At 41.6% G+C, this 12,391-nt stretch overlaps 1 protein-coding gene across 3 annotated transcripts in view; it reads right to left on the bottom strand.

Moving 5' to 3' along the window:
• The window catches only part of ptprub (protein tyrosine phosphatase receptor type Ub), a 141,728-nt gene that overhangs the window by 10,919 nt on the left and 118,418 nt on the right, over positions 1-12,391 (bottom strand). For 2 of the 3 annotated variants that reach the window (XM_070912477.1, XM_070912478.1), the window contains 5 exons: positions 7,955-8,027; positions 7,772-7,848; positions 3,699-3,735; positions 2,663-2,760; positions 319-435 (listed from right to left, as the gene is read on the bottom strand). In XM_070912477.1, coding sequence (XP_070768578.1) covers positions 319-435; positions 2,663-2,760; positions 3,699-3,735; positions 7,772-7,848; positions 7,955-8,027 — 402 coding nt within the window. Of the gene's footprint in view, positions 1-318; positions 436-2,662; positions 2,761-3,698; positions 3,736-5,268; positions 5,287-7,771; positions 7,849-7,954; positions 8,028-12,391 lie in introns of all 3 variants that reach the window. The other variant, XM_070912479.1, reaches the window with a different exon arrangement.

Here is a 12,391-nt window from a genome sequence, read left to right as displayed (position 1 = left end):
GATGATAATGCTGTGTTTGTGCCACTGTCACTGCGGCGTCGCTCTGAGCCCTTCCAATGAGAGATCCCCCAGGAGATTGACAGGATGGAGGCCATCAGGGGCACAACACTGATACAGCTATGTTGGAGAGACGGCAGGGGCCTTCACATAGATACTGGTGTTAATTCCTCTCAATTTAACATGTGGCCTTCATACCCATCAGCGGTAAGTCCTGTCAAGTATCTAATCCCCGCTATTAATGTACTACTTCTAATTTTAATATTACAACAAGTATTAACAAATGAGGACAGACAAAATGTAAATCTTCAACAAACTTACCCTCTCCAAGGCAAAGGTGCGAACTGTGTATTCAGCCAGCGTCTCTGTCTTCAGCAGAGTGATTTTGATGTCACCATACATCTCGCTGTCATCAGGCCAGTATTTACAGCATTTCACCTGTTTGAAAATAGTGAAGCAACAGAGTTAAACCTCATGTTGAGACTCCTTGAAAGTGCACCTGTCAAACTGCAAAAGGTGCGACATGAATGAATCTGTTTGGGTGTTGTTAAGGTTGAATCTTGCATCTGTTTCTATCTCATTTTTCAAAAACACAGTATACTCAAATCTCCTGATATTAAGGAAAACCCTAACTTTAAAAAAAAAAAGGGCAGTATGGCTGACGTTAAAACATGCATCCTTTAACAAAATTCTTTGAGAGACAATATGATTCAGCAGACTTTAGTGGACTACAAAAATAGCTTCAAGTCTAGTTCCTCATTCCGACCCTCTCAGGCTTAAAAGTGCCTAATATAGAAAACCAGAACGCCTCCCTCTTAAAGAGCAATTTCTCTAAGTCCCCCTGTCTCTTTGATTTGGATACCTTATAATTTTCTATGTATCTAAGGGAAGAGATCAAATGAACTCCTTCCATGAAACATGCTGCAAGTCCTTTCTCTGCTATTGAACAATGCTGTTGGGGAGTTTTAGGTCGCTGCAACTTAAGCAAATAGCATTATCTTACCATCAATCCAACCACCCAACTACAAGGTAAAACTGTTAAACAAATGATACTTGATGCGCTGCCATCTCTAATTATGAACGTGCAGAGAGTAACGGATTGCAGGTTTAAGTTTGTTGATGAATTGAAATATCACCCTTACACTGCTCCTTAGGCAGCTTTTGGATTTCTACTCTTTTCCATCATATTTGAGATGTATGCAATAATTTCAGAGTGAATGCATAATAAGATACTGTAATAAAAAAAAACACAAGATTAATTTGAACAAATCATTTATGTAAAATATTATCTGTGTCATTATAATTCATAATAAAGTGATTATAATAAAAATATGAAGTACTTAATTTGTCGGTTTAACTATAACAGAGAAATATTGGTGTATATTTAATACGTTGAAAATGTACAGAGGTTTCACTTCAAATGCTGTGGAAGAACAAAAACAACCTGTTCCTCTGCAGATATTTCATCTCGGAGGGCAAATAAAAGAAAAGCACAATAATCACATAATGGTGGGAAGCATAATGAACACGAGGGCAGCAATCTTTTTCACCAACACCAGGCACTAAGGCGGTCATTTTTTGTATTTAATGGATGTGTTATTTGGATTCAGCCACAGAGACCAGTCCTCATTTGTTGAGTATTCGCAGATTTGTTAGGATGGAGAACCAACTTGGATGTACGGCTACTGCTAGAAAAATGGTGTCATTTGATCCATCCACTGAGGTAATATGTTTCTCTTGCCTAGACGGAGAACAATGGGGTGCTTAGAGCAGAATTCATATACTACAGGTATTTATGTGAGGTGGAAAATGACAGTACTACAGTATAGCCATTAAACCTGTGTAGCCATGAAGGGGAAATACAACAACAGCAGCCACAGATATGTGGCTCAGAAGACATTTTTATGCATCACAAGTATTTTATAGCACCTTTTATGGACTCTATATTCATTACAGTCATGATGTAAATTTCGCAATTTCATGGTGTTTTCAAAAAAGACAAATAAGGGATAATCCATGTAACAATCCTTTAAAATGCATGTGTTCAACGAATAGTGCACAGAGACTTTTGTGTAGATTTGCTTAAAGCATGGTTTTCATATTTTCTGATATTCAATTGCCACCAAGAGAATATCGTAGTTTAGTTTCACATCTTGGGAAATATGCTCAGTCACTTTCTTGCCGAGAGTTAGATGAGAAGATTGATACCACTCATGTCTGTATGGTAAATATGAAGGTACAACCAGCAGCTAGTTAGCTTAGCTTAGCTTAGGAAACAGAGGGAGTCTGGCTGGTAGGTGGATTTTATTACTGTACCTTTGCACAGAGCTAGCTGTTTCCAGTCTTTATGCTAAGCTAACCGACTGCTGGCTGTAGCTTCACAGTTAGCAAACAGATCTTCTCATCTAATTTTCAGCAAAAAGGCGAGTAAGCGTGTTTCCCAAAATGTTGCGACAGTTAGGCTCTCTACAGCAAAAGCAGCTTGTGATGTGTGGTTTTACAGGGCATCAAAGAACTGCTTTTAGGCTGCAGTTTGTATGCACAGCAAGGTCCTGTGAGATCTGTCCTTATCAAACACATAAAAGCCTTTTCACACCAAAATATTCCTTTATGGTGAATGTAGGGATGTTTTTGAGTATCGGGTGGGGGAATGTACATCACTTACCCTGCCAACCTCCACCAGTTTAGTGATCATGACGATGCTGAAACAATTTTCCTGCCACACCATCCTCCAAAAATCATACAGAGTCTCCTGCTTGGGTCCTAGTGGGAGGAGGGAGGAAATAACAGAGAAAGAGACAAAAAATAATAAGGGAGTTCTTGCTGTTGTGAAATCTCGTATTATTGCAACGCAAGTGTCCTTCCTCAGACCGCAGGGTACTGATCTCTCAAGATTGTGCCGTCAATAAAGTTATTGGGAATTCCAGGCAGAAGGGAAGGGGCGATGGGTGACAACAACAACAGCAGTAGCTGATGATGAAAGCCCGGAGGACCATCAGTCACTCATTGTCATCTGAGGAGGAGACGTTTAGGAAGTGACACGCAACTATAAAACGAGGATCACGTAGGAAAGAAGCGCTCAGAGAGACAAAAACACTGTTGAAATCTTTTTTTTTTTGTCGTGCAGGTTTCATCTCTCCGTCTCTGTAACAGGGGAAGGAGGAGGTGCAGGTGCAAGATAAGCAGATGAGCAGACCTTGAGTGACTTTGTGATGGGAGCTCCCTGGAATCTGACACTGCTTGGAGTTTAGAAACAGCGAAGGGACATTTTTAACGCTCACACACACGCAGAGTCCAACTGTCTATCAGAGCCGACTTTGTGTTTGAGCGACAGAGGGTGAAGTAAAGGTTCTCTCTCCAACAATGAACACACCGCTCTACATGTCGCGGAGATTGAGAAGCTATAATTAATGTGCTTAATTATTCACCTCCTCTAATGATTAATTCAGTGACATCACCAACACAGCCTTCACGGGCTGCTAGTCACACTATCACCTTTGGATTAGCCAGAGAGTTTTGGCAAGGGACTGGGCATGAGTAGGCTCATTGGTTGGATCATCTTCAATTTATCACACCGCGACAAAAAGGTCCTGCATGCACACACACACACACACACACACACACACACACACACACACACACACACACACACACACATAAACACACATAAACACACACAATAGCCTTGCTGGGATACTCACCCTGAGTGGCGATGAAGTGGTTGGATCGATGGTAGCCCTGAAAGAGAGAAGAGGGATGACATGCTGAGTAAGCCATCTGCACCTCAGGCACAGCTGTATGGGAGGGTGTCTCTCCCTGTCTCACCCTTTTCCTCCCCTTCTTCTCTGCATTCTTCTCTCCCACTGACCCACTCTGTGCAACTGCAGATCGTATAATTTTCCAGCGCCGTCTGACCTATTGCTGACTCCAGACCACCTCTTTTGCCCTCAGAGACTCCACAGAGAGTTTGGAGCAATTGAGGCAACACATGGTAAATAGTGCATCTTGACAAACTGCTGATAAATCTGAGAAAGTGACTCCTACAGCGAGCCGGACTAGCTGACTGAACAATGACTGAATCCCTGTGACGGTTTGACAGAGCGCTGTCCCATAAAAACAAATCAATTTTCATTGAAGATGCAATATGTACTATATCTGGGATGATGAATTCGCAAAGCAAAACCACATTTTTTTCAGAGGACTTCTTCCTTGAATTCCTCCACTCAAGTCAAATGAGGAGAAGAACATCTTTTCACAAAAATTCATGATTTCATTACCAACATAAACAGTTTTCGAGGCAGAATCTGACATGTACAGTGAAGTATTCTGAGATCCTTTATATCAAAGGACGGGACGGCCTTTGATATAGATGACAGACATTTTCATATGGTGAGAATGGGGTGAATATGAATGAACGATGAGATGTCACCTCTACAGCCTTGAGGTGAATAAACACGACAACGGACCACCTGAGGGACTTTGAGGCATGAACACTTTCGAGCAAACTGTTCAAAGGAAGTCCTCCTGAAAATAAGCGCTGCTTATCTAACCTTTCAAGGTGAAAGAGACACCTGTCTCCAAGACACATAGAAAACCACATGGATGTTGTGGTTCACTGTTTGTTGTTATTTTGAGAGGAGCAGCTGGAAGGATAATTGATGCCCCAATTACCTTACATGGCTCTGTGGAGTGAAGAAGGCAGGTCAGGAATAAGCTGAATAAACGCCCACCGGCTCTCATCAAATCAGTATGATGGGGCAATCCAGGTTGATAACAGGTTTTATCTTTCTGCAGAGGGCATCTTCCAAATATGTCGAGTCTGTCCACGTTGCTGATGGATTGCTGAACTGAATTGCATCCAGTTAGGTAGATGGGGACATGTTTAAAATGGAGATGGATGACCAGTGCTGTGCGGCCTGCTATCCACAATTCCTCTGGCCCTGGCCAAACAGTATCAGCTTGAATGCTACCATTCCTCCACTTAAGACGGTCGCCATAGCAACTAAAACTTCCTGGGTCTTGGCCACTTATGAGAACTATCAAAGACAGCAGGGTCCTCTATCTGTTCATTTAAAATCATTAGCTAAAAGGGCATGTTTTTTGGGGGGTGGGGGGTTTTGTCAAATGTGCAGAAACCTGAAACACACTGACCTTTGAGCATTTGTGGATAGAGGAGAGTGGAAAGAGAAGAGGGAAGAGAGAAGAAAATAGGGGGGAAGAGAGCAAAAATAGAGCGATGGCAAGCAGAAGAACGAGCAGTGAAGTACTTACTTCCCTGTTAATCCGAATCTACAGGGTCCAAGGTCGAGGAAGTGGGGAGGGGAGTAGAAAAAGAAAACATATAGGCTAGTTAATGAAAGAAGCTTTTGGCAAGTAGGAGTTATGGTTACAGACAGGTGGGAAGAGGTGTGTGTGTGTGTGTTTGTGGATGCATATGTGTTTATGTAAGTACAACAGCTTTATGTATTAGAGCACTAATTTTTTCTGGGAATTTATGAGCTAAGGCCATTGTTTTTTCATTTACTCTAATCTATTGGTCCCTTTTTGTTTTTCAAATGAAAATGGAATTTTTTTTTTCTGTTAAATTTGCCTCAGGGATTTTCTATTTTGAGAAATCCTGCTGTGTACTGTACATTATGTTGCTAATTGGAAAATGAGGCTGGCTCACTGTTTTAAAAATATAGTAGTAGTATTAATTAATTTAATAGTCTTTGCATGTCATTGCATGTTGCATTGCAATTGAGAAGGAAGGACACACTATATGACCAGGGCTCGCTCTTTTAAAAAAGAGCAACAATGTAATGTCAGTAGTTACTCTTTACTCCACCACCCGTTTAAGTATTTCTCAATAATATGAAGTATTCATGACTAAGCAATAATCAAAGTTAAAGGGAAAATGTATCATTTATTTATGCTTCATCAAGACTGTGTGGGCGCAGAATTGATCACATTTGATTGAGAATAGCCTGGCAAACAAACAATCAACTCTTGTGAGATGCTGAACTCTGACTGGTGCACTGAAATACGTGACATCAGGGCCTTTAAGGTAAGTGACAAAGAGATATTACTATTATTTTTACATTAGGTACATTTAGACAAAACTGATTAACAATATGACAGTGTGTGTGCATGTGTGTATCAGAGTGTGTTTTTGATTGTGTGGCCATGCTACACCTGTCAGTAAGACCCTGTTACTCTTGAGAAGCAGACGAAATGTAAATTAGAAACAGCCATGATGCACTGGACTGCTCTACATTTGCAACAAGTGCAGGAAGCTGTCAAACATATGCAAAGTTCAGCCCCTCTTCAAACAACACACACCACAACCAAGCAAAGACCCGGGCATTAAGTGTAAGGAGAGCTTGCACTTTCTCACCTCTGTTTTGAAAGTGCAATAATGTTTCAGAGGGAGGAAAAACTTTTCCATTTAACCTCTGGTGAAATAATCGCAGCCTGTCCAAAATGTGCTTCGTTGCGGCTAAGTAGTTGCTACTCAGCTTGCCGGGTTGGCCTTGTCAGGGAGTAACATCACTGACTCCAACACTGTAGAGGCTGCTGAGTGGTGTTTTCCCTCTAATGCCTGCACCTCGGTGCCCTAAACGCTAATGGGGACCCTCACAATAACTACAGTCCTAACAGCAGGCCAGGTTTTTAATGCCCTCTCATTGTAATGAACTCTCTAAAAGCATCTCACCACTGGCCATTCTCTACAGAGAAATAAAAGAGAGGGGAAAAAGCCCTTTATTGTCAGGCATTTTTGATGACACAATTTGACCTAAAGGAGGAATCCACACAAAATCAAATCAGCTTTGGCACCTAGTAATTTTCTGTCACTGAAAAAAAAAATATCAGTTATTTTTCAAATATGTTCTTTATTCGGATTTAGACAGGATCTTTCAACCTCTTATCAGCCTCAAACAGGAGTGGGAGTACATCCGTTTGCCTCAACTTCTCACAAAGAAGTGCCATATTTGCTTTACAGTAGTCCCAATGAGAGGCGCGCAAAATAAATCTTGTGAGATAAAGAAATCATATCAGATTGCTAGACTTCCCTCGACATAATTCAAATGAATAGCAACAACTGAGGACACTGAAAGCAAATTCACAGGGGAAACAAAATACAAGTTTCTATCTACAGTATATCTGGTAGTAAAACTGTAGTTTTCTTTCAACATCTTGGTTGATTTCATTTGTACATAATCTCACTGCTGCCATCTAAACTTGCACTCCTGCTTTCTGAATAAACACAGCCTCCTCTAGTTTTTATGAATGGGAACACGTATGAATGACACTGTGCAAGACACATTAGCAACATATACATGTATTTCATATGATCAGTGAAAATGTTACTGTGGCGCAGCATGTGAGGCAGACAGTTAAGGTAAACAGTGGAAAGGATCATCTCCTCCCGGCCCATCCAGAGATTGAATAACATCAATCATGTCTATTTAATTTAGGGGGATTTGTGGCATCTTACAGAAAGGTTCATCTCCTCTGCAAGTCATAAATGCATTTATTCCACTCTGTTTTAATAAAAGTGATGGCAGAGTTAGTCTGGGTCAGGGATTCGGTGCAGCGATTGACAACCATGGCATCTGGCAAAACACCAATAGGAGTGTTTGATTGGATGAAAGCCTCTAGGTGAAAGTGGGCCAGCAGACTGGTGAGCTTACAGGAATGGGAGAGATGGACTGTGGCTTTGCAGGGTGTGAGAGATAGAGTTACTATTTGTATCCCATGTCGAACAGAGGCAGAAAAACAGGATTAGACTTACATCAATGTAGTTAGCGTTAATGTAGTCTGAGTTGGGGTCTCCCAGGAGAGGGTGGAGCTTGACTCTGTGGCGGTCATCTGAAGCAACAAAAAGGAATAAAAGAGCAAAGGAATGTTGAAATACAAAGTTTCCACAATATTTTGTGTATTTTATATATACAGGGGAAAATGGATTCTGACTTACATCCCAACAAGGTGTCATGCCTCCCTTTGGTTTTGTCCTTCTTCTTTGTGCAGTCCCAGCCATCAAAGAAACTCTACAGAGATAAAGAGACACTTCAGAAACACAGGCTCTCTATATTAACCATCCAAATATCTTAGATAAATACTAATCAAAGCTTCAACACATCTTTTCTTTTTTTATGTGTGATAAAAGAATTGTGTTTTATGGTTGGCATGATCAGCACATCTTAAGGAGACTGTATCCTACAGAGAGGTTTAGTGGTTGATATGTAATTAAACAAAACAGTGCCATGAGCACCATATAGTCCCTGTGTGATCGCAGAGCCCTTATGAGTCATAAACCGACAGCTGCACCTATTCTTGTTAGAGCCCTCAATGCCATGTGTGGCTATATTCCTACTGGGTTCAAATGTTGTGTACACCATCAATGAGAACAACAGGAGATACATAAATCCATCAAAATAATCCCAGAAATAAATTATATCACATCAGAGGCTCATGGCGGTAAAGGTAGTTACATAACTCACAAATTGACCAGACAGCGATTATCCAATCATAGCTTAGCAACCGTAACTGGGAAGTGAAGTGTTGTACATGGAGCTGTAGCAAGAGCAATACTCATTATCTAAAGAGTTTGGAGGGTGGTGTCTTTTTTTTTATCCTTTCCAAAACCAAAAACACAAGAGCAAAAATGTGAGGAATGCATTAACAGCGGCCGTCAGCATGTCCAGCTAGGTAGCTTACTACCTATAGTAGTGGAAGCTGGTCGTGGATGCTATCAGAATTTAGGCTAGCATTAGCAGCTCCATCCTGGTCTTTATTGGATTTGGAGAAGTTCACACTTCCGAAATTTCATCCAACACTGTCCAAGATAGCATTACATCCGCCAAACTGATCGTTAGTTGTCTTAAAAGCCTTTTCTACTGTAACAATAAAAGTGAAAACAATTCACACATGCAAACTAAGCAACCAGACAGGGTTATGTCAGATCAAAATAACAGTGTGATGTTACGTTCTTCCTTATTGTACTTTTAATAAACTACCTAGCTCAACACTGCAATACAATAACAATGCTGTTTGTCTATTTCTTTGTTCCAGACTTCTTGCCTGGAACATGTAGCCATCAATCGCACGTTCCTACATACAGTATACTAATACACTAAAGATGACTGGTGGCCTAATTACAGTGAAGGCAGAGGAACTGTCTACCACCTGCTTGGTGGATGGCTGCTCAGCCGTATTATAACACATCATACTCAGTAACATGTCTCCTCATTCCCTATCATCCACCTGTCTGCATGGGTGCACTGGCGAGCGCTTACTCTCACACGTCGTCATAAGCTACTTTTCTGCGTCCACTGTAGGGCCAAATTAAGCCTGCAAACAGTTCCTTCAGATCCATGAACAAAAATACACACACACATCTATACCAGTCTACCCCCTGTGGTTTTCAGCCACTAGGGGAATTTGGTGAAACTCTGCCCAAGTCTGCATGCTGAGCAGGGGATTACAACGCAGTTCTCCCCACAGAGAGCCAAGAACCAGCCAAATCCTGCCTGGGATTACACCCTCCTCCTCACTTTTTCCTCCTCTTTCCATGCGCTCTCTCTCGGGGTCTGACTCTGTCTCTGAATCCCCCGTTCTCTTTACCTCCTTCTACCTCTCTTCATCCCTTCTCCCCCTGTCCACCTCTTCCTTCTTGTTCTTCCCCCCTCCCTCCCTTACATTTTTGACACTAGACCTCTGAGCTCTCTTTGTTTCTCTGCTCCCACCACTCCTCTGCTCAGCCCTCTAGAGAAGAGAGAGAAGCAGGGAGAGGAAAAAACACAAGAAGAAAAACTGCGAGAGAGTGGCAGTATATTGAAGGGGAGGGAAGGGAAACAACACAGACCCGTGGAAGATTGATTAGAAACCCTCATTGGCAGGGATCAGTGGGGTGGGCTGGTTAAGAGGATCATATGAAATGACTAAAATGAGACGAAGGAAATAAAGACACAGTCAAGTGTTATTACACTTTTAAAGCATTTCTTTATTTTAACATCGTCATGTGCTATCAACATCCAACTAGATTTAATTATGTGCATTATTTGTTTCCCCTCAATAACAAGGAAACGGTGGACACGCTTGCCTCCACAATCTCCCTTTCAGGATCACTCAATAACTGTTATATCATCTCGCTTTGACCTGTCGTTTTTTCACTCCCATCATTTCTAAAATACCAAAACCAGCGATGAGATTCATAATCCTACCACATTCAGTCAAAATCCAATCTGATACATAAACTTATGGAAAAGGAAATAGAATATTCTAGTCTGATTCATGCAACCATAAAGGTAGCATGAGGTAGCTGTTTATTTTTTTAAATAAGCACAGTAATTCAGTAGCCCTTGCCGCAACTAAACTTTGAATCAATGAGTCCATCATCCTTGCTAACCTCAGCCTCAAGGTGCAAAGTGGTATTATGAAAGTTTTGAGTTCCAGTAAAGCTCTGCTGTTGTTTACTTGTAAGTTTCTGCAGTGGGAATATGACTGCAGTGACAGCAGCTGCCACACATACTAGCCCCTTTACAACTCACTGTAAATTCTTGATCAATGTTTTTACAGAACATAGGTATTCTTCTGGGAAATAAAAACCTATACCTGCCAGGGGAGTGTAATATGATACACCTCATCATTTTCCTTCATAATGGAGAGAGACACTCCATCAAAACACATACTCTAATACAGAGAAAGAGAAAAAAAAAACCCAAAGAGGTGTGTATTGATTTTTTGAGTGGAGTGTGTTTTGCCCGTGAGGGACAGTTTAATGAGTCTACAAGCAGAGTTCCAAAGGGGAAAACCATGAACCAGAGACAAAAGATGTTTTCTCTTTTTCATGAATGCCACAGGCCGTGGGTGACAGGGATGGACTTCTCCCCAGGGTGTGATCTCAACTCTCAGCCACAATCTTCCCACTGGGGAGAGGTATTCAGAGATCTGGGCCCTTCATTATGTGCCCTGAAACATACAACTAGAGATAGCAGCCACTGCAACAGCAGGAGGGGAATAAGCAATGTTATGAAAAAGAAACATGTCTGTGCTTACAGCTCAATTCAGGACTAAAACCCCACTGCGCATTGGTGCAAAAAGAAACGAACCGAGCAGTGATCTGCCAAGCAAACTCAAGTAATTTACAACAACTGAGCAGATTCGGAAAGATTTCTGGAAAGTTCCTGGACAACGACCTGGCTAACGACCTGTCTAATCATAGTATGTCTGAATTAGTGGTAATTCCCTTCCCTAGGAATGCAGAACCACTAAGACCAATCTTACACTACATGATGGCACATCTAATTTGGACATTACAGATTTTAGGTTTAAAGGATCTGAAAGAAAGAAAGAAAGAAAGAAAGAAAGAAAGAAAGAAAGAAAGAAAGAAAGAAAGAAAGAAAGAAAGATCATTATGGAGCATCATCAGACCTCAGACCTCTGTAAGGATCCCAACTCCAGACCACATCTGGGATGCCCCCCTAAACAACATCTAGTGGTTTCCAAGGTTAAGAGAATCCTATGTATCACAGCCTGATGGTTACCTTTGTGAATTATAGAGCATTTACGCTGCACCATATATTGCAGAGGGAGGCAAACACTAACATTGCTACTGGGAAGAGGTTATTTGGAGGTTATTGGGCATGGGATCAAGAGCTCTCTTTTCTCACATTTCTCCCTCTGTACCCTTTCATCTTTCTTCCCTTCCCACTCAACCCTTCCAGCCTCCCCTTACCTCTCTGTGCTACCCTACAATCTGTTAGCAGTGGACACGGGACTCACTTGCAAGAGCACCTCCAGATACATTTAACCTCATCATGCCTGCTGTCATGACAGAGGTCTTCTTGGGCCCAAATAAAGATGATTTATTCATATGCACAGCAACAGTGTGATCCGGATGCCTTTTTAACCCAGCTAATTAATTTCAGTGGGTGATGAGGAAGGTGCATGGATGATGTCAGAGGAGGATTGATGGCCTCCCACACCACTCTCGCAAGAACCACTCCAGCTAACATGGCCTCTCCAAGCTAGCAGTTATCCACAACATGTAGTAATTGCACATGATCCTTCTTACTACTGACAAACAGCCAATAAAGACATCCAAACTACTTAATTTTCAGGCACTTCATCACAATCTCATCTGGATGGAACAAGCCACAATGGCATCAAAATTGGAGGTGTTGACCCCCAGTCCCTTGGTTGAGTCTCGACATGTGTCCAGTAGTATCACAAACTGGTAAGAAGATGTATCCTCACCAGGATCCTATCTCCGCCTTGAAGAAGCTTAACTCACAGCTCAGAGTTTGAGTGTACTGTATAGGCTTGCAAAGAGCCACAGTCACTCTGCGGGCGGTCGCCAACATTAGGTGTCTGTCATGTGTGGACTCTGTGACTTTTTTTTGTGTATGTT

Source organism: Enoplosus armatus, chromosome 9 (genome assembly GCF_043641665.1).
Source record: "Enoplosus armatus isolate fEnoArm2 chromosome 9, fEnoArm2.hap1, whole genome shotgun sequence".
Taxonomy (NCBI): domain Eukaryota; kingdom Metazoa; phylum Chordata; class Actinopteri; order Centrarchiformes; family Enoplosidae; genus Enoplosus; species Enoplosus armatus.
Note: the sequence above shows the minus strand (reverse complement) of the source record. Positions and strands in the feature narration are given on the sequence as shown.